Genomic DNA, 20,716 nt, shown 5'->3' with positions numbered 1-20,716 from the left:
TGAACTTTCCACCTCTGGCAGAGACAGAAGCCGTTCGGGTTGATACCCTGCAATTGACTCACCTCCCGTCCACACTGTGCCCTCCCCAATTCCTCTGCTCCCTCAGGTCACCTCCAAGCACTCCGTAACCCTGTACTGGTTAAGTGGGAGAGGTGGGTTTAGGTTAAGCACGTTAACACTAGTATTACCACAGGGTTAATGCTGCAACTAAAAGCACATCTTTACTGGCTGCTTTGCCTGCGAAGGGGAGCAGTGTGAGAGCAGGGCCCCCTGACAGACACTGACATTTGCCTAGCCGGCAAGTGGACTGGAAAGGAATGATACTGGTCAAAGAGAAATGCCATTAGAAGAGGTCAGTCATGTTCAGAGTCAACCAGAAGAAAGTATTCCCAAACAGGGGTCTTCACTCACAGAAGTGGTCAGCTGAAAAAATAACCACTCATAATATCAGTAAAAGAGCAGTTTTATAAAAGCAGTTAAATATGTCTGATTTTCATTATGGAGAGCCTGAGGCTGGTCCTCACCTAAGCACATGAAAGGAAAAGACCTCAAACGGGATAAGGTAGCGTCTGGAAGACAGATCCTACCCGGCATTCCAGCCTCCATCCATGCACCTCCGACCACTCCTTGCTACTTTTGCTATGGCACAACGTGAAAACGGCAGATCATAACAAAACATCCATGTTTCCCTTCACAGACCATTTCACTTCGCACTTTCAGTGAAGCAGTATACATGTAAATGTACAGTATGTTCATCAATATATGAGACTTAGAGTTATAATTCCGTTTCAAAGCACTGCGACTCTAGGTGGCGTAGTTGCGAACCCGCTTTGTCTTTTCAGTAAGAGCAGCATCAGCAGGAGGAGTCAACCATGACGCTACTACATAAACGTCAAACTGGCTGTGATCCGTGAGGTGTTTGTCCTGATAGAGCAGAGGCACTGCCGAGTCTCCGGCATATGATCAGTGTGTTCTCGCTACCCGGCATCTGAGATCCGGTCGCTGCGCAGCACGGTTCAGTCGTTTCATCTGCAATCGGCGCATCGGCGGGGGAGGTTTTTGTTCCCGTATAGAGGAACAATGTCAAGTTTAAAAAAGCGAAGCTCAAACTCGTCGGCGGAGCGAGATGAAGAGGAGCAGGTGACCGAAAAAATGCTTTCCCCAGGGGAGAACGGGAGCGCGGCCCGAAACCGAGCTCAAGGGAGTCCGAACGGGGAAGGGAATGACGCCGGGGAGGAGACGGTCGTCCTTCAGAGAACGATAACACTAATGAATGGCGTAGCCATAATCGTGGGTACCATCATAGGATCGGGCATCTTTGTGACTCCAACTGGGGTGGTGAAGGAGGCCGGTTCCGTTGGACTGTCGCTCATCATTTGGACAGTTTGTGGGGTTTTCTCCACGGTGGGAGCACTGTGTTACGCCGAGCTGGGCACCACTATTACCAAGTCGGGCGGCGATTATGCCTACATTCTGGAGGTGTATGGCTCGTTGCTGGCTTTCCTCAAGCTCTGGATAGAGCTGCTCATCATCCGACCCTCGTCGCAGTACATTGTCGCCTACGTCTTCGCTACCTATCTGCTAAAGCCCATCTTCCCCATGTGCCCGGTCCCCGAAACTGGAGCTAAAGTCGTCGCATGTCTCTGCATATGTAAGTATTACCGGCGTCCACTACAGTATTTTCGCCATCATTGTCTCAACGAGCTGCACTTGTTTCGGTGGAGCTGAATTACATGTGGTGTCTCTTATTACACCTGCTCCGGCTTGAACATCGGTTCATGTGTATTAAACCTTAAGTCAAAGTACGGGGCTTGGGTTTCTTATCATATTGGTACCCGTATAAACATATTCTTCATTATAGTTTATCCCATGATGATCACAAAGGGATCTGATGCAATTTCATTCACTTTGGGCTCAGACTCCCTCCTTCAACGTAACGTAATCCACGCGGTAGTTCTCAGGTTTGGTTTTTCTTGGTTATTGTATTGGCACTCCAGTATAAACAAACTTGTGGTGATGGTTTTGATAGTGATGTTACTTTCGCAGAAAATCCCATTCTATTGGATACGAACGAAGGGAACCGAGTCGTACTTGAAAGTCGTTCTTTTTACCGGTTTGCGCAATTGTCACTACCTGCCCCAAATCCACTCCACTTCTATTTACCTGAACCAGTCAATTACAAGAGGTGGTTATAGTCGCGTTGGGTACCTTAAAGGCAGAATGAGCAGGATTTGTGCCATTGAATTTTTTCTTGTATCTATTGTTGCAAGAATTTCATTCATGCCAGGGGAACTTTACTTGCATAAATCGACAAAGCAGAGGGATATGGCGTCACCTTGTATAACAATTGCGCTTACAATGCATATCGTCGATAAGCTGTTAGGTGTGGCAATGCGAGTAATTTAGTGCTCTTAAACGTAGTCCAAAAACTCTAAATGAAGTTATATTGGTGAGATGTCTAAGTCTGAATCTGATCCGATTCTTAACCTATTATATCCTATAGTGACTATTTCACGTATAAACCTAATAACATCTCGTCTGATGTAATGTCCATTCACTTTGGAGTCAGACTTCTCTCTATTTCCATAATGTAATTCGTGCCGTAGTTGCATCAACCAAGTGAATTAAGGAGAAGTGCGCCATCTCGTAGTTTCCGTGATGAAAGCTTTGACTTATGGTAAATTATGAGTAATCCCACGTGTCTGTGTGACATTTGCAGCGATCGCTTCATTTAACACGGGTAAAACAAATAAAATCGAATAGTTTGATTAATTGGCCGGCTTTTATGTCCATATATACACAATATACACTGACGGTTTACTGATTGAATAAATATATGGAGTATTTCTATTATTAAATGATGAGTGTAACTAACAGTGTTGGTTATTTCAAATTCAGAGCTCGAGACTGTACTTAAACACGTGTTTATGTCCGGGTTTTATTTTACTCTCACAGTCGCGCATACACTTTAAACAGCATTGTAAAACTAGTTTTGCAGAACTACGAAATCGTTATTTTAAATCGACCGTAGTATAATAGGCACAATAGGAGAATGAACAGAGGAAAAGGGCGATATCAATACGATTTGTGTTGAATTGGGAAAATATCTTACATTACATTATATTTACAATTATTTTTCACTGTATAAAATAGTGCCTGCGTCGATGCCCATGTAGGCTATATTAGTTGTCCGTTAAAAAGTGTTTCTTTTGTGCTTTGTAAGCCGATCATCTCAGATCCACGTGTTTGCCTTTCCTCTAATGGTTCGAGTGTAAGCAGGGCGCAGCCTGCCGCCCCTAACAGTCCGATCTCTTACGACTTGACCCTCCGTACTTCTGACTATGACAAGGAAACACCATGCATGAATCCAGTGAAAATGCTGCGACCGCCGTTAGTCCTTCGGGAGAGTAAGCCCCTGTTTCTCAAGTATGGACTGTGGCAGCACAGTTTTCCTGACTTAGCCGGACTCTAATATGATCTGGCCAGCAGTACCATACCCAGGGATCTTTGAAGAATCCAAGATTAGCGAGGGATTACCTTAATGTCTGCCGACAAATTAAGCAGCCAGTCACAGAGGGGACCTGGGGCGCTCAGGTTCAAATTGTTCCATTTTCCGTTTGCCTGGCTATTATCAATCCCAGTCTTCACTATGTATTTGTGGTCATAAAAGCATTCACCTGACACGTGCCACAGTAAAATAACACGCTAGTCATATGCTGAGAGAGTGGCCTCTGTGTGTGGTTTCAGGGGAGGGTAGTGGATGTGACACAGAACCAGAATTCTACAGCCTTTATTTGCTTGTCTTGAGGGGGGAAACCAATGGGAGGAGCAGGCTGAGGTGGTGGTGGGCGGGGGGAAATTTGGCCATGGTTGGTTGGAAAGTTGATAATCTGGGATTTTGTTTGTGGTATAGCCAGGGCTGCTTGATTATGACAAAAATCATAATTATGATTATTTTGATTAATATTGATTAACCTAATATCGATGATCTGAAACATGATTATTTAACACAATTAGTCATTGACTTCAGAAATACCATGCATGTATCAAACTATTAAAAAAGGAAGCATCATTGCAAAATGAAATGTGATACAATAATAATTTTATCTAGATTATTTTGTGATAATTTCATTGAAAGTCAAAATTGTAATTGAAATTAACATTCTTTGAATTGCAAGGTATGGTAATGAATGAAGTCACTGTGCAGCTGTAATTCTGAGCCCGGTTTGGCGGTAGGCTGGTCGCGCATGTGACAAAAAGGGGAAGCCAGAAAGCTGTAGCGGGGGCATCGGCGTGTCGCCTGTATCTCCCACTATTTAAACATAATCTGCTGGGCTCTCCCTTATCGGCATGCAGATGTGTGATGGTGTGGCGAGGAAAACAAGCTCTGTGTCTGTCCTGCCTCGTCTTTGCTGCGAGGCAGGACTGTTTCGGAGAGCCTTATCAGGAAGTCTCACAGATGCACTGACCATGGTGATAAAACAAGAACCAGTCATGACATACTGGTAGCTGGCGAGAAACCTCCTCCGTCGACATGCGATATTTAGGCTGGAAGGTGGAGCTTGGGCATTCCAAGGCCGCTGTGTTGTTTTGTTTCACATGAAAGCCGTGTCATTTCCTCCATACTGGTAAAAGATGCCTGCAGTGAAGGCACCTTCTGTGTGATGAGTCCTGCAAGGAGGAGTGCCTCCCATGCACCGAGATATAGTCCTTAAGCCGCATGCCGCTCACGACATTGACCTGTATTCACGCTACCAGCCTTTAGCTCTCTTTAGCTTCTGCTTTTCTTGCTGTGTCTGTATCAAAATAAATCCTCTAATCCCACTGGAGACATAAATATAAAGAATGACACAAATCAGGCTGAACTCCACATCGCTCAGCAGCCCTCATTATAGGTTTTTATTTTGTCTCCTGGACATGCCCGCAAATAAATACCTACAGATATCAGCTGGGGGGGGGGGGGGGGGGGGGGCAATATGTTATATTTGGCAGACTCATGTACCCAAAGGTGTATAAAGCAATTTAATGTACAAATTATTCACTTGATGCCCAAGTGTGCTAATGGTTTAAAAAGTAAAGGGAAGCTGTGATGAAGATTCAGGTGTTTAAGGTTGTCCTTGTATCAGCTTTCGCCACCTCTGCACTGACCAATCAGTAACAGTTTAGAAACTGTCTTTTGAATATTGAATATAGAGGCTGTGCAATGTCATTTTCCACTTTGCCAGGTAATCAGGATGCATTCTGGGTAGTGTAGGCTGTTCTCGTGTCCAGGAGTATTGCTTTGCTTTATGCAAGATGCTGTGAAAATTTGTCTGTCACTCCGCGCATGCAGGAAAGCGGAGGGGTGGGGCCCCATATTCGGTTGTCTAGGGACTGGGACCCCACCCCGCAGTGCTCTCAGTCTAGGGACTGGGGGAGGCCTCTTTGCTGTCCCTTGGCAGTCCCTCCCTAATCAGCACCCTCCTTGTTTATGTAGCTCTTTCACTGGCAGGGCATGGGCACGAGAAGGTGGGCTTGGGCTGGGCGATGGTGGGGGAGGGAGGGTGACGTTGCTGCCAGACGCAGCCTGCTTCCTAGCTCTGCCTCGCCCCCTGCTGCTCTGTCACACACGGCGCCTGTCTGGCTCTGCTGACTGTCCACCAGTTTTTTCCCTCCGTTTGGCCTGTGTTTCCCGCCTTTGTCCAGGGTGGGGGGTTGTAGCCCCATCCCTCTTTTTGGCGCCCTTTCAGGAAGGCTTAGAGCTCATTGTCCTGCACGATTTATGGCAGAGCTTCTTCGTAAATTCTCCGGGGTAGGCCTGAAAAGCCTAGAGATGGGGGGGGGGGGTGGGTTTACTGTAATTTGGTGAGGTGCGTGCTTGGTGAGGGGCCGCAGGATGCCACAGAAGGGCATAGTGACACGCTGTGTGTTTGTTGTGCCACATACCGACCCACGCCTGCAGCACTGACACATCCTGTGGGTACCACACCGAAACCAGCCCCAGATTCAGTCGGGTCCTCATGTCTTGCAGCATACGACATGGTTATGTTTCAGGAAGCGCCTGGGGAACCCGACCTTTGTTCTGACTCAATCAGGTGATGTTACTGAGGAAAGAAGCTGGAGAGGAATGTGCGTGCTGTCAAATCCCTGAAAGCTCTCCGCTGTTTGACCTTTGTACGGCAGCTATAATTTTTCAGCTTTAATAGAGCGCAGAATGTGCAACTTGAAGCGATGGCTGTAAAGTTGTACCGGCTGCGCATGTCCATAACATGGTGTGTGTGTGTGTGTGTGTGTGTGGTTCTGTGTTCCAGTGCTCCTGACTGCTGTGAACTGCTACAGTGTAAAAGCTGCCACGCGGGTCCAGGACGCCTTTGCTGCTGCCAAACTGCTGGCCTTGGCGCTCATCATCATCATCGGTTTCATCCAGATCGGCAAAGGTGAGGGGGGGAGGTTCTTGTGTGCCCTCTCCTAGGTAATGGGGGTCTTTCTCCTGTTGTGGGGTGTGTGGTTTATGATGATGACAGGGTTTTGGAGAACACGTCACTGTTGCTATGGTAACCGCACAAAATGATCATTCTTAATGGCTTAATGGTGGACAGCGTTGACCGTAAACTGATGTTTCTGTAAACCTTGTTAGACAGTTTATAGAGAGGAGGGGGATTCTCACATCGCCGTCACATGTTTGGGAGGGGGGGTCCTCGCGGTTCTGGAAGAGTCAGGCCATCTCGCCAGCCTTTGCCTCCGAAGCGCCCAGGGGATACGGTCCAGATCGCGGGGGGGGGGGGGGGGGGGGCATTTTTCAGCAGCGCCCCCCAGGCCCAGATGGCAGACGGATGGGGGGAGGTGGGTGGAGGCTCGGCAGAACCGCCGCTCTCTGGCTGACAGACGGGGGGGTCTGTGGAATGCCCCAATGCCCCTCTGTCTTCCTGCCCCTCCTTGGGCTGCTCTATGACAGCGATGGTGCACATCTCTACTGGACATTCCTCAAAGTGTTTAAAGTGCTTTAGTATCTGGCCAAAGAAATCCTGTATATCCTCAATTTCCTAAGAAGTCTTCGCAGTGAATGTCAGCAGGGCAATTCCAGCCCTACCAGCGGACGTACCCTGGGCACAAAAATGAAGCAGCAGGTGGGTCAGTGGGTGGCACTGTTGCCTTATTCCTTCAGGGTTGGGGGCTGACATGCGACCTCTGGGTTTCAGGAGCACACCCATGCGATATAGGGAGAACATGCAAACTGCACACCCATGCGATATAGGGAGAACATGCAAACTGCACACCCATGCGATATAGGGAGAACATGCAAACTGCACACCCATGCGATATAGGGAGAACATGCAAACTGCACACCCATGCGATTATAGGGAGAACATGCAAACTGCACACCCATGCAATATTGAGAGAACATGCAAACTGCACACGCAGAGCAAAGTCATATGACTAGGCTTTATCGCCATCTCTGAGTTGCCCGTAGTGAATGGGTGTGCGTTAGTTGTGTGCTACACCATGGTGGACCTCAGCGTCATGCTCTCTGCTGCCTGGGATAAACAGCTGGAAGATGGATGGATGGATTGAATGAATGAATGATTGATTAACTGCATTTAAATAAGCCTATGAGAAGTCCCCAAAAATAAAGCGTGTGACTTTGTAGTATCAGGAGGATCGGTCGGCTCTGTCACCGCCCAGCTCGGTGGTTTTAGTAAGATAACCCCCAATAAGCCGGAGATGAGATGATCCAGGGTGGTACCGTCTGAATCATTGTTAAGAGGTGTGACGCCAGTGCTCTGACTGGAAGAGTCGTATTGCAGTTCCTCCTGAAACTTATTTGCATAACATTTTTAATTGCAGCTGGCTTTGGCCCAGGCATTCCCGCTGCTTAACGGTCAAATTCATCTCGGTTAAGACAATGCATAGCCGTAAACTGTGCAAAATGTACATTTATTTTCATTGCAAAGAACTGGTGCTCTTTGTTGTATAATTGTAGACGGATGGTAAGTTTTCCTTCATTTATTTCTAGAGGATACCTGTGGTTTACCTAACAATCATTCACTGAATGGCTAAAATGCTAGGCGGTGTATCTGGTTCAGGTGATCAGAGATGTAACATGAGCCATTAATATAAACCTGTTCTTTAATGAATGCCCCTGCATCCAATCAGTGTTGAGAACAGGTAGAACTTACTTGTGGCAGGCCTCTTCTGATTGGCTGTCTTATGGTAAATGGTAATTGACCATTCTTTAGAAAGAGAGTGAGTTAAGCCCCCGTTCTGATATAGCCTCTGGACTGTTCACCTTTAAAAAAAGAATCACAGATATAATGGTTCTTCAATGGAACTTCACCCACCATGAGACAGCAGCCTCTGACACCTTCCCCACAGGGCTGCGTGTGCGTGTGTGTGCGTGTGTGTGTGTGTTAGGTGTGGGGAAATCGGATCTTCCTCTGGTTTATTTACAAGCTCGTCCAGCCGGCCCCGCCACTGTCATGTTCAGCTTCTCCGCCCGGTCCTGCAGCACAAAGCTCACACTCTCTTCACACATGAGCACCCAGCCACCTGTTTTCCGTTGCCTACCAGCTCCACGCCCCCCACCCCCCACTCCGTCGACCCAGTTTCACTGATCCACCTCCCAGGCTGTCCTCCACAGCCAGCGTTACCAGCAAAGGTGTTAGTACTGGGCAGCAAACAGCGACAGGTAATTCGTTAGCGAAGTGTCGTCGATGCCAGAAACTCTGCTGGGCTGAAGTGAGGCGCGCGGGCGGGGTTGACCTTTCACCTGCCCGCCCACCGCTGATGCTTGTTTGTTGTGTTTAGTGGGAAGGGGCACAGGGGCTGCTAATGGTGGACGTGGCCTAATTGGAAAGCCAATGAAAAGCTGGGAGGTGAGGACTGCCTGCTTTGGCTCAGGGGTTGCTTGCTTGTGTGTCTATGAGTTGAAGTGTAGTGGGATTACACACATTGCAACATTAAGGTGGGGCTGTAAGAGTTAATACCTCTCTGGTGCAGTGTAAAATATCTCTCTCTTTCACACACACACACACACACACACACACAGGTTTGTAATTATATCTTTGTGGGAACTCTTCATTAATTTCTAAGTGGAAATCTCTACTCCCAAAATGCCGACCTTAATCCCTACCCAGTCCTAAACTTAACCATAAGTAACCAAACAAAATACAAGACTTTTGGCATTTTTAGTTTTCTGATTGCACTTTCAGATCTTTGTGGGGACTTGAAAAATGGTCCCCCATCAAATAACAGGTTTATATCACATTGTGGGAAATATTTGGTTCCCACAAAGTAATATAAACATAATACGCACACACACACACCTGCTGATGAGCTTCAGAGCCAGGTACGATCAGGTTCTGCTTTCCTGTTACTGATCGGTGGGCTTCCAGAACAGTTCTGTAGGGCAAGGAATGTGCTTTTCAAACATTTTCTTCTGCTGGTCCTGTTACATTTTGTAAAGCCTCAGTCATGCCTCGAGAATAAAGACTCATTTGTCTGTGTCCTTTGTCTACTTCATTAATTAAAACCCAAGCAACACAGATTAATTCTCATGGTAATTACAGCAAATTAGTGCTAGTACTTGGAGACAAAGACACTTTTATTTTAATATCGCCATTATGGCAGAGCCACATCTAAGGTTCAAGTATGCTGTACACCTGCTTCAGGTTATACTTTTCAACCATTTTCACCATCAAAAACACCTTTCAGTTGCTAATATCGCCCATATTTACAAGACTTGTTTGTCTGTAGTTGTCAGTCTGAGTAGTGGTCTGTTGAATAACGAATTTAAAGTGAGTTCTTGAAGTCCTGGATGGTAGCACACACTCGGGAGTAGCGCTGAGTAGAGGAGCAGGGGAAAATTGATTCAGTTACATTTCGCAGTTCTTTAAGGTGTGGTTTTAGATTGCTGCAAGACTTAAAATAGATTTTAAAGTATCGCTTTAAACGTTAATTACTGTAATTATGTTGGTCACATTTGTTACTACCAATGTATTTGCACTGTTGTAGACACATTTTATTAAGGGACTCGCATGCACAAGTCTGGCGTGATGTTATCATGAATGAGCAGGCGTGTGCAGAAACTACTCCAGCACCATCTCAATTTAAATTCCGAGTTTGGACAAACTTTGGATTGTGTAACGTAAACAGACACCTAGACATGAGTACAGCCATCTGTGCGATTTACCATGGTGAAATATTGTGGCAGCACTAACATTCATGTGCTTCTTTTCAGCCACCCCTAATTGGATGATTGCGTGGCAACGACCCTTGACACAGTAGTTCAATAAAACTCTTTAATGTAAGAAGGTACAGTCTTTACTAGGGGTGTAACAATGCATAAAAGTCAATGTTTGGTAAATACCTGAGCATGTTGGATGTACTTTCAGAAACATCCCAGTTTGATATAACAAAGCCTTAGAGTAGTTGGTCTTATGAACTAATTTACTGGGAGCCAAAATGTTCCCACACTGCCAGTTATAGCTGACTATAACCAGCATTAGCCACAATTAGCATAATGTTCCCTGTGTTGAACATCTGCTTGTGAATTTTGGTTTTATTGTGCATTCTCAGTTGAGGTAACCAAACCGCACGTGACAAACGTGTACCGTTACAGGCCTTGTCTTTACTTTAAATATAGACCTGAAATTTTATTCAGCAAAAAAACTATTGAAAAATCAATACAAAAAGAAATGGCAAACAAATACTGATGTAATAGCAAAGAGGAATCTGCCAATGCCCACCTCTAGTTTTGAGTCAATGTCATCTCATTCAATAACCGTTATGGTTTAAAATAACATATTTCTTTGGTATAGTACATATTTTGGTAAAAATATGAAAAGAGAAGGTGATTTAGTTCTTCATTATCTGTTATATTAAAGTAATAATGTGCTTCAATCCAGCCTAGAGCAGTGCATCATGGTTAATACTGTAACTAAAATAGTTATATATTTAACATGTAATACAGAGTGATCGCTCCATTGACTGGATTACAGTGATTATAGTAGCTAGGACTATTTTGGCATTGATACTCAGGGGGGGGCAGGTTGGCAGGTTGCTCAGATATGGATATGGATATGATGGAATATGGCCGCCTTCATGTGAGCCCAAAAGCAAACGGTAGCTGCCTTCACTGCATTATCAAGTGAGAATTTTATCTCTAAATGCCCCTTTCAAGGCCATTTGGGTCCAGCGAGATGATAGGTGGGGGGATGGAGCAGCCGCTTTTGTAGGACTTCTCAGAATATTCCAGACAGATATTTCGTCTGTCAGCCTGTGCCTCCTTCCCGCTTCCATCCCTGTGGAGGATTGCTATCAGTTTAGCCAGTTAAATGCTGCGCGAGTTACTGGGCATGTGCCTGAGTTTGCGTTTAGGGGCTCAGCATCTCCTTCCCACTTTACTGCTGAGTGTCATATGACCAAACACGCGGAGAGGTCACACGGCCCAGAGCGGGCAGCAACAGCACGGGGGTGTTGTTCTGGACCTCATGAGGGCAGGCTCGCGCGTATCGGGTCACATGGGCTGGAGTTCTGGCTGAAGCAACAAGTGGTTGAATGTCTGTTCTGACCAAAAGGTTCTATGGGCCATTTAGGCCAAGAATGTGCCCTCCCAACATCCCTCGGGCCCCCAAGAAGAGAAGAACCTCCCCACCCCCCCTTTGAGTGTGGGATGGGTGACAAGGTTGAACATTCAGATGAGGCGAATCTGGAACAAAGTAAAAGTGCCAATTGTTTTCTTCCATCTCTGCTCTCTACCCCCAACCCCCACCCTCCTCCTTCAGGTGAAACAGACGGTCTCTTGCCAGAAAATGCATTCAAGGGATCCAATTCAGACTTTGGGCAAATTGGCCTGGCCCTGTACAGCGGACTTTTCGCATACGGAGGCTGGTAGGTGGAGCCATCAAGATCCCGTCCCAAAGACTCTGACACTCCTCTGGACTTACACCTCGGCGCGCTTCTCTTGCACACAGAGCTCTGAGTCTCCATTTACATCTCGCCAAGCTATGCATATCGCCGTAAAGCTCCACAGAGCACTCTTTCCGGAATGTTCTGCTGCTCGGAGCTGATGTATTTCGGGTGGGATGAAACTTCAGCTCACCTGCACAACCAGTCCCTGCCAGGCGTGGCCCAGTGGGAACAATTCAGACCAACTGGGAGGCTCCGTTAGCTGTGGGTTTCTGTGCCTGTATTTTACACCCCCGCCCACCTGAGCCTCCTTATCTCATATTTTCTTCAGCAGCCTTATTTCGTGTTTCATTTTCCGGGCTAATGACAGGTCGTCTTCCCCATTTCATGTGAGTTTCACAGGAAGTGCTGCAATTTCGTTATAATTGGCAAAATGGCTGCCCTGTTCTGAGGCAGTTTAGCCACCGTTAGCCAGGTTGGGTCTGCGCCTGCTTGACCGTAATGGCCTAATTCTGCAGTGTATTCACAAACCCTCCTTTGCTGTATGTAGGAAGCGCACAGGTTTTCTCCTTTACCTTTTTTAACAGTTACCATGCAAGGAAATGAGGCTGATGACACAACTTTCACAAACTTATTCAGTGAAACTTCCTTAAGTGATTCACCATGTGGGTTGCATCACTGGGTGTATCTTAAGTGTTTTTAAAGCGCATGTTAGGTGTCAAACTCAGACATGTGTTAACATCACACTGTACATCAGTGAGCATCTCTCTGAAAAAACCTCACCTTGGTTCTAATTTTGAATTACTGCAGCCACGGATGCCTGCTAGACGTTGCGTTTAAATTTGTTTCCGTTCAGAGAGAATTTTTGAGCGACTCAGACACGCAAAACCACAACTGGCAGCCTGAAAGGGGCCTCCTCTGCCGTGCACGACATCACCTTAAGAAGGACGGCAGTCTTTCAGTCTTTGCATGTATTGTTTTGCTAAGTTAGGCCTTAGAGTTGCCATATTTCTCTCTCTCGTTACAGTATTTCATTACAGTTTGGTTTGCACTAAATGTTGGGGACTGCAAAGTTCCATGTTTTTTTTAAGCAGGCTTCTGTTTAACAGTTAATTTGAAGAGTGGATTTTTGATTAGTTACATTTTTGTTGCACTCAGTGAAGCCACTGTGCTTTTTTTTCCTCACAGGAATTACCTGAATTTTGTCACGGAAGAGATGATTGAACCATACAAGTGAGTATTCACCTCTGCTGTGGGGTGTGATGGGTGCATTTGAAGACCAACCTGTGCCCTCATGCTCAGTTGGGGGCTTTTAAAGCCAAACACAGATACAGCCTGCAGCAGCACGGCCGCCATCTTGAGCAATTAACTCGAGCTGAAAGACTGGCCTCTAACACAGGCTATTTAATTCAGCTGAAAAGGCAACCAGTTACAGGGCTGGTTTGATTTAGCAGGAGGCACAAAGACAGTGAGAGGTAGGCAGTGATGAGAAGTGTCTGCCTCCATGGGAGCGCATAGCGCACCGTGACAAAGAGGGGCTGTTGCTCATGCTGCTAAGATTTCTGGGATTTACGTTGGACCTGTCAAGCGAGTAGCTGGGAAGGCAGTGTCTGCTTCAGATTCATCTGAGCCTAGGAATGCCCAAAGCGAAGTTTTATTCACTTAAGTGAACTTAAGGGTCTTTAGCAGTAGTTACTTATTAATCAATTTTGATCCCACTAGATCTTGGTTTACTTTGGGGCATTCTTTGGCCCCTTTTTTGAACAAACAGCACCATCTAGTGGTATCAAAAATACCACAAATGGTTCATGAAGCGTCATTTTTGCCATCACTATTAATTGCCCACAGCCTCTGACTACCTTGTTAGAATAGCGAAGACAGTACTATGTGGGCTGATGTTAAAGTTTATAACTCCCCCCCTGCCCGCACGCACAGAAACCTTCCTCGTGCCATCATCATCTCCCTGCCCATCGTCACCATCGTCTACGTGCTCACCAACCTGGCGTACTTCACCACCCTGAGTCCAGAGGACATGCTTGTGTCGGAGGCTGTTGCCGTGGTGAGTGATTGTGTTTTTGTCTTTATGGGCACATCCTTAAAGTTCTGCTTAAATTTAAATAATGATGCGTATCCCTGCGAAACATGCAAACCTCGAAATTTTATGGAAATTGCAGACATTTTGGTGCTTGGAGATAAAAGCTGCGGATGCCTCATTTTTTCTGTGACCATCTCTTGGACATGATTATGCACACACACATAGGCACTCAGACCCATATGTGCAAGATGCTTGACTTAGTGGATGCAGCCTTTAACCTCAGTGATGACAGGACACTGATGGTGTTCCTGTGGTGGTTCATTCCCCCATTCTCTCCATGCCATATAGGATTTTGGGAACTTCCACCTGGGTCCGATGGCTTGGATCATCCCAGTGTTTGTGGGGCTCTCCTGCTTCGGTTCTGTCAACGGTTCCCTCTTCACTTCCTCCAGGTACCTCACACACACCATATACGTACTTGGCGTCAGAGGGACATGGAGACACTGGCAGATTTAGGTGGCCCGGCACTTTACAGAGGCCCCAAAATGTACCGCCGGCGCTTCCCATGCCCAGCAAAATCTACCCAAGATTTTGTCAGGGCATCCAAAATTTCTAGTTACGCCCCTGCACACACTCACATATACATCAGTGCTTTGTCTGCTTCTACGAGCCCCCAGTAATGATATTCAAGAGTACAAGTAACTTTTTGTGTGTATGATGTTGTTATGCAGTGTCACCTGTCCTGCTAAGCTTCCTTTCTCTTTGTGTTTTAGGCTATTTTTTGTAGGGTCTCGGGAGGGGCACCTACCCAGCCTGCTGTCTATGATCCACCCCAACTTGCTGACCCCTCTGCCCTCGCTGATTTTCACGGTACATGTTGATTCTCGGCTTTAGGGTCCTCCAGCGTAGCTGACATTGCGTTAGTCTGACTTTTTGTTCTGAGCCTCCCCATACATACTGTTGTGGCCAGATCTTCATGCAACTGACCTCACCTCCCTAGGCTGACTTGTCCCCCTGGTACATACTGACCTCACCTCCCTAGGCTGACTTGTCCCCCTGGTACAAACTGACCTCACCTCCCTAGGCTGACTTGTCCCCCTGGTAGATACTGACCCCACCTTCTCAGGCTGAATTGTCCCCCTGGTACATACTGACCCCACCTTCTCAGGCTGAATTGTCCCCCTGGTATATACTGACCCCACCTTCTCAGGCTGACTTGTCCCCCTGGTACATACTGACCCCACCTCCCCAGGCTGGCTTGTCCCCCTGGTACATACTGACCCCACCTCCCCAGGCTGACTTGTCCCCCTGGTATATACTGACCCCACCTCCTCAGGCTGAGTTGTCCTCCTGGTTCAGTAATTGTCATTTTCTTGGTCTGGTAGGAAGTAATGACATGCACCTCAGTATTGGTCTACTGTTTGATACCTGCTAGTCTAGCTGCATCTGTATGTAAATGGTCATGCTTGTCTTTCCCTCTCCACTCAGTGCTTGATGACGCTGCTCTACGCCTTTTCCAACGACATCTTCTCTGTCATCAACTTCTTCAGTTTCTTTAACTGGCTCTGCATTGCCCTGGCCATCATTGGCATGATGTGGCTACGTTATAAGAAGCCCGAGCTGGAGCGGCCAATCAAGGTCAGCATCGGGCAGGAAGGGGCGGTACCAGCTATCAGCCGACCAATGACGTTGGATGGTTTGAAATTTCGCAGTTGTGCAGACAGACACCAGGGGGATGAAATTGGGGCAGTGTGCATGTGTGAGGCAGGAGTGAGCTAGGCCAGCCTGACAGGAGGACAAAGAGGCCCTTTGTGTAAGTCTCCAGTCACTGCTGGTCTTTATCCTCCTGTGACTGAGGGGCTTTGTTAGAGGGTAGAGGGTCCTTGTTAAAAAGGCAGGTCGTAATGATAATGAAGCAACTTTAATGAAGAGTACTGGATGGGGGTAAACATCACTAATGCTGCTAAATTAAGGAATTTGCAACAAAGTCAATTACCCAGTGCAGGGACTGGCCTACTTTTGCTCTTTAATTCATTCCGTGATCTGCTGCTCTAGTACAGCGCTGCTCACAGGCTTTTTATAAACACTGTTCAGGAGGTGTGACAGAGGTGCTGTTGGCTCCTCCCCCTCGCAGGTGAACATCCTGCTGCCTGTGTCCTTCGTGCTGGCTTGTCTCTTCCTCATCGTCGTCTCCGTCTGGAAGACGCCACGGGAGTGTGGAATCGGGTTCGGCATCATCGCCACCGGTGTGCCCGTCTACTATTTTGGCGTCTGGTGGCAAAACAAGCCCAAGTGGCTGCTGAATCTTATCTGTGAGTCCCCGTAACCTTGGGGATTGAGGGGCGGGTTTACGTGTTTCACCATGTACGTGTGTGCATTACTCGACTGCCTCTGCGTCCTTCCGCAGTCTCATCGACGGCGTTGTGTCAGAAGATCCTGGAGGTGGTGCCTCAGGAATCATGAGCTGACAGCTCCCTCTGCCCCCCTACCCGCCCCCCCCCCCCCCGCGCCACTGCCTCCACAAGCCTGAAAGGATCCATGCATCTCACACTGTAACAGGTCCTCAGCAATAGGAGGTGGAAATCTGTGACACACTCGTCTCCTCGTCTGCCCTGCCTCCAACTCTGCATTCCTAATATACTGACTGAAGGAGCGAAGCATGTATTTTTAAATTAGTTTTTCTTGTTTTTATAGGAGGCAGGTGGGGAAGTAGAGACTGAGGGTGGCGCCTGACATACTGAATTAAAACTATATTTACACGTCTGTACCTGGAATGCACTTTCCAGATGACATCACCTCCTTTTCTGTGTTTCTTGCCTTTCAGTGTCCCTTAGCCTTTTAGTGATTTTGACAGCATCACATGTCCAGTTCCTTAGCCTCCTTTCCTCTCTATCTTAAAAGGACTATTTTGTTTTTCTTATTTGTTAAATACACCAGTTTCACGACGACCTTTGCGGCGTTCCTCACAACCCCGAGTCGACTCGCGAGTGGGACTCGGGCCTGTGCAAGCGCTGGTTAGAGGCGGATGGAACCTCTGGCTTCCATGTCTGCCTAGAGGAAGCGGCATGGAGACGTTCAACCTGCAGGGGGCAGCTTTCTGCATCTCTCCGACATAGAACGGCCCAGAACCAAATATTAGGCCACACGAAGGGATTCTCAGCTTAGTGCTCTGAAGGTGCCCCAGTGCAGGCCTTCGTGGGGCCTGCCACCTGTCCCCCACATCGGAGAACATTCCCCAAGATCAGACCCTGTGGTCAGGCTCTGCCCAGCAGGCTCAAGGCTACGAGTCGAAGGCGTGTTGCCTTTTTGCCTCACTCGCTATCTGTGCCTTGATTCGATATTTATGATTCAGATATTTTTTTAAATCCTCATTGCTAGAATATTGATTTATTTTTATAGCTAAATAATAGCTTTGTATTGTGTTTTTAGGTTTAATCCTTTTCAGTTAACCGAGTAGAATTTCTGTAACAGGCCACACTATCATCTATTAGTATTATTATTATTGTTGTTGTTTTTGTTGTTGTTGTTGTTGTTGACAATTAATTTGACACATTTTTAACAAATTTCAATATTAGCTGAGATCAGAATGCTAATAGTCAGTAATTCATCCAGAATTGGACAGCTACTTTCGTTTTCCTAATATTTTTATCAGTACTGTTTTTACGTGCCTCTGGTTCAAATAGAGATCAGCTGGAAATATCCAGCCTATTTTTTCATCGATGATATTTTAGAGCATAAAATAACAGTATGATATGATTTAATATTAATATTTTATGGATAGTTTCAATTTGTTACTACTACAATGCTGAGAGAATTAGAGTGGACACATTTTTTTAAGTTTGCCGTTTACTCACATTGTTGGTTTTCTAACACGTGCAACATTGATTTAATGAGGTTACGATGCTTAATGACTGGGCTGGTTACGTCATCGGGCTCCATGAACTGGGCTCACCACTGTGACATCACAGGAGTCATGCCGCTTCTCCACTGTCATACAGGAACCAGGCTGTACTGACCTATGCTGCGTAGACCCACTAGTTCCAGCTCACTTCGGTTTTCCACTACGGAGGGGCCGGCTTGGTAGAGGCGTTGCCGGGTTTGGAGAGCAACAGTGAAGTAAAACCAAGGAGATGCTTATTTACTGTTTACTCGGTGAACTTTAATGATAGCCACATTAAACTTCATGAACCACTGGCTGTATTTTCTGAGCCCACTAGATGGCGCCCTCTGTTCAAAAAAGCACTCAAAGTTTATGGTTTACTATGTGCTAATTTCTACTAGCATGTCTGTGAGGATCACGCTGTTAGCATGTAATATTAGTGGAATTATCATTAGGTTGCATAAATTTGCATCACAAATCCGTTCTGTTTAGCCATTTGTACTTTTTTAAGTCGGCGGTTATAAAATTTTTCCAAAATTTCCACGTTGTCAGGAATGTATCAATACATCTCAATGCGCAATGCCACTAATAATTAATAAAATATAGAATATGACCTTTTCCCCTTCAGATAATCTATGAGCAGAACACCAGTATCGCCGTACATTTCGTCTAATTAGATTTAGGTCGGCTCATGTTCAGCGTGGGTATAGCTCGACTACAGCTTGGGTGTGGTTTGCATACATTGCAGTTAGACACAGGTATAACTCAGTTCTTGGTGGCAGTGGGAAAGCGTCATATCCATGTGTGCGATAGGGAGTGGGTGTCATAGGTTACAGGTTGAGGGTGCTTGGGGTGTAACATAAGATGTAAGACTGTTGGGTGTGGCAAATGTTTTTGCATCACATGAGAAGCAACTTAATGTTCTCCTGAAGAATGAAAGGACGCTTATTCTCGGGTTTGACATGCACCTAGGTGTGCTTCTCTCATGTGACGCGCCACGTTTCCTTGTAACGGAAACTTCAGTGTGAAACCACAGCTCGCTCTTCCTTCCTGGTGACGAATTCGATGATTACTGCAGAGCTTAGATCTTTTGCAGGGAACACTTTAGTGCTTTATGATCGGAGTGCGAATCCCTTCCTGAGGAAATCTGAAGCAGTCTACTTCCGTGAGTGCGTTTGATGATTTGGGTCCTTTGAGGCTCTCTTGATTTGAATCTCGGGGCTGTGCCTGGGTGGTCCTGGTGTGGTCCTGCTGCTCCTGGACGGACGTCCTGCTTTCACATGAGTCGGCCCTGGTCTGCCACGCACGCCCACGCCGGGACATTCTGCATTTTTCTTGTGATTATAGATCCTGCTCTTTGTGTCCTGCCCGCTCCTGCGGCGGTTACACCCTGATATCAGGCCCCACCCCAGGTTCTGAGGCCTCCCAGCGTGGGCCCAGGCTTAGTGCGAATATCTTAACTGCTGGTCATGTTTAATTGAAATACTGAATCCAAACTGTAATGCCCGGCCACACCCCCCCCCCCCCCCCCAAAAAAAAAAGCCCTCCAAAGTGCATTTTGTCTTGTGAGCCGCCCAGCCCACACTGAAAACACCAGGCTTTCTGATCATTAATCATTTCGTTCTGTTGTTTGATGAAAAACGCCGAGGATTTTGCTGCTGCACTCCGCACTGTTTCAGGCCGGATGCTGGTCCTGTGCTCCAGGATCTCTGTTACCCGTATTTTCCCAGCTCACTCTGGCCGTAGCTGCCAGCCCTGCGCACAGACACACGCAGGCACATGTACACGCCTAGGGGTGTGGATGAATGCACACACACACACGCACACACACAGTACCATTAGAAAACACGCACAAGCTGTCCCAGAGGCACGTGCGAGGACACACTCTTTTTGTGAATATGCTCTTCAGGCGTGATGTATGATTTGGCTTTCTTACCACTTAATCTCCCCTGTGCTCACTGGTCTTTGGGATGAAAATTCTCAACATTTCTGTAGAAAATGCCAAAAGGTGAAGGTAGTTTACTGCACCGTTTGTCATTTGTCTGTTTCTTAAAAATGTCTGGTGAATACAATAAAAAGGTGACATTGTGCAGAGAGCTGTGTGAGAGGTGTGTTTCTGCAGACCTGCGTGTTCCAGAGTATTCCCCCTGTGATTTCCCCCACGTGCTCAATGCAGCTTAAAGCTGAAGGTTCTCTCAGCCAGACCGTTGGTTCCTCAAGTCAGAAGATCAGGGGTCATGTGATCATTTCTGAGGCGGCCTGGGACAGAGCCAGCCGTGATCAGGACCATGTGACTGGGGTGAGGTTGACGCAGGGTTCTGCTGGTTCCCATGACTTTGGGCTTTCATAAAGACTCTAGAGGGATGTGCCTGTACATGTGGCTCTGCCCTTTGCGGGTCAGTGTCTGTGTGTATGCCATGTTCCCTCCCTTCTGTCTCATCGCACATTTGCACGAAATGCCTCAGTGCAGCCTTCTCACAGGCCTCCTGGCTTCTCCTGGTAACACAGAACTCATGGCTCTCCATCATCTGCTTTCACATATTTTAAGTTCAATGGTTGTAAAGTTTGTTGACTACTTACAATGCAATTAATTTTAAAGATTTCACATCAACCCAGGTTGCCAAAAAAGCCATATCATCTGAAGACGTACTTTAAGTTTACTTCCTGCAGGGGAAGTATTAGGCTATGTATAGTTTATCTTCCAGCTATGCTTCTTATTCCTTATTAAAATCCATCTTTCCATTATTCGTACCACTTGTGCAGTATGTGGTTGAGCTGAATGTGAAGTCTACTTCAGAAAGTACTGAATAGAATGATGTTAGTATGATAATGTTTAATGTACCATTGGAGAGAATTGCCTGATGAATTCACTTCAATTACTTCTTGAATTGAATGAAACTGCCCACTTTGCAATA

At 46.6% G+C, this 20,716-nt stretch overlaps 1 protein-coding gene across 1 annotated transcript; it reads left to right on the top strand.

The window, feature by feature from the left end:
* The first annotated feature begins 858 nt into the window (after positions 1-858).
* slc7a5 (solute carrier family 7 member 5) lies at positions 859-19,897 on the top strand. The gene is made up of 10 exons (XM_048973038.1): positions 859-1,651; positions 6,291-6,416; positions 11,763-11,868; positions 13,075-13,119; positions 13,822-13,945; positions 14,270-14,373; positions 14,695-14,791; positions 15,410-15,559; positions 16,056-16,233; positions 16,329-19,897. The coding sequence occupies exons 1-10, from the start codon at positions 1,081-1,083 to the stop codon at positions 16,382-16,384; spliced, it is 1,557 nt and encodes a 518-aa protein (XP_048828995.1). The 5' UTR covers positions 859-1,080; the 3' UTR covers positions 16,385-19,897.
* The last annotated feature ends 819 nt before the right edge of the window (positions 19,898-20,716 follow it).

Source organism: Brienomyrus brachyistius, chromosome 13 (assembly GCF_023856365.1).
Source record: "Brienomyrus brachyistius isolate T26 chromosome 13, BBRACH_0.4, whole genome shotgun sequence".
Classification (NCBI taxonomy): Eukaryota; Metazoa; Chordata; class Actinopteri; order Osteoglossiformes; family Mormyridae; genus Brienomyrus; species Brienomyrus brachyistius.
Note: the sequence above shows the minus strand (reverse complement) of the source record. Positions and strands in the feature narration are given on the sequence as shown.

Bases quoted from the DNA above. Each gene is read 5' to 3' on its own strand.
- slc7a5 (XM_048973038.1), top strand. From the start codon at position 1,081: ATGTCAAGTTTAAAAAAGCGAAGCTCAAACTCGTCGGCGGAGCGAGAT. The intron at 15,560-16,055 runs GTCAGCATCGGG...TCCCCCTCGCAG, and splicing joins AGCTGGAGCGGCCAATCAAG to GTGAACATCCTGCTGCCTGT. The intron at 16,234-16,328 runs GTGAGTCCCCGT...GTCCTTCCGCAG, and splicing joins GTGGCTGCTGAATCTTATCT to TCTCATCGACGGCGTTGTGT.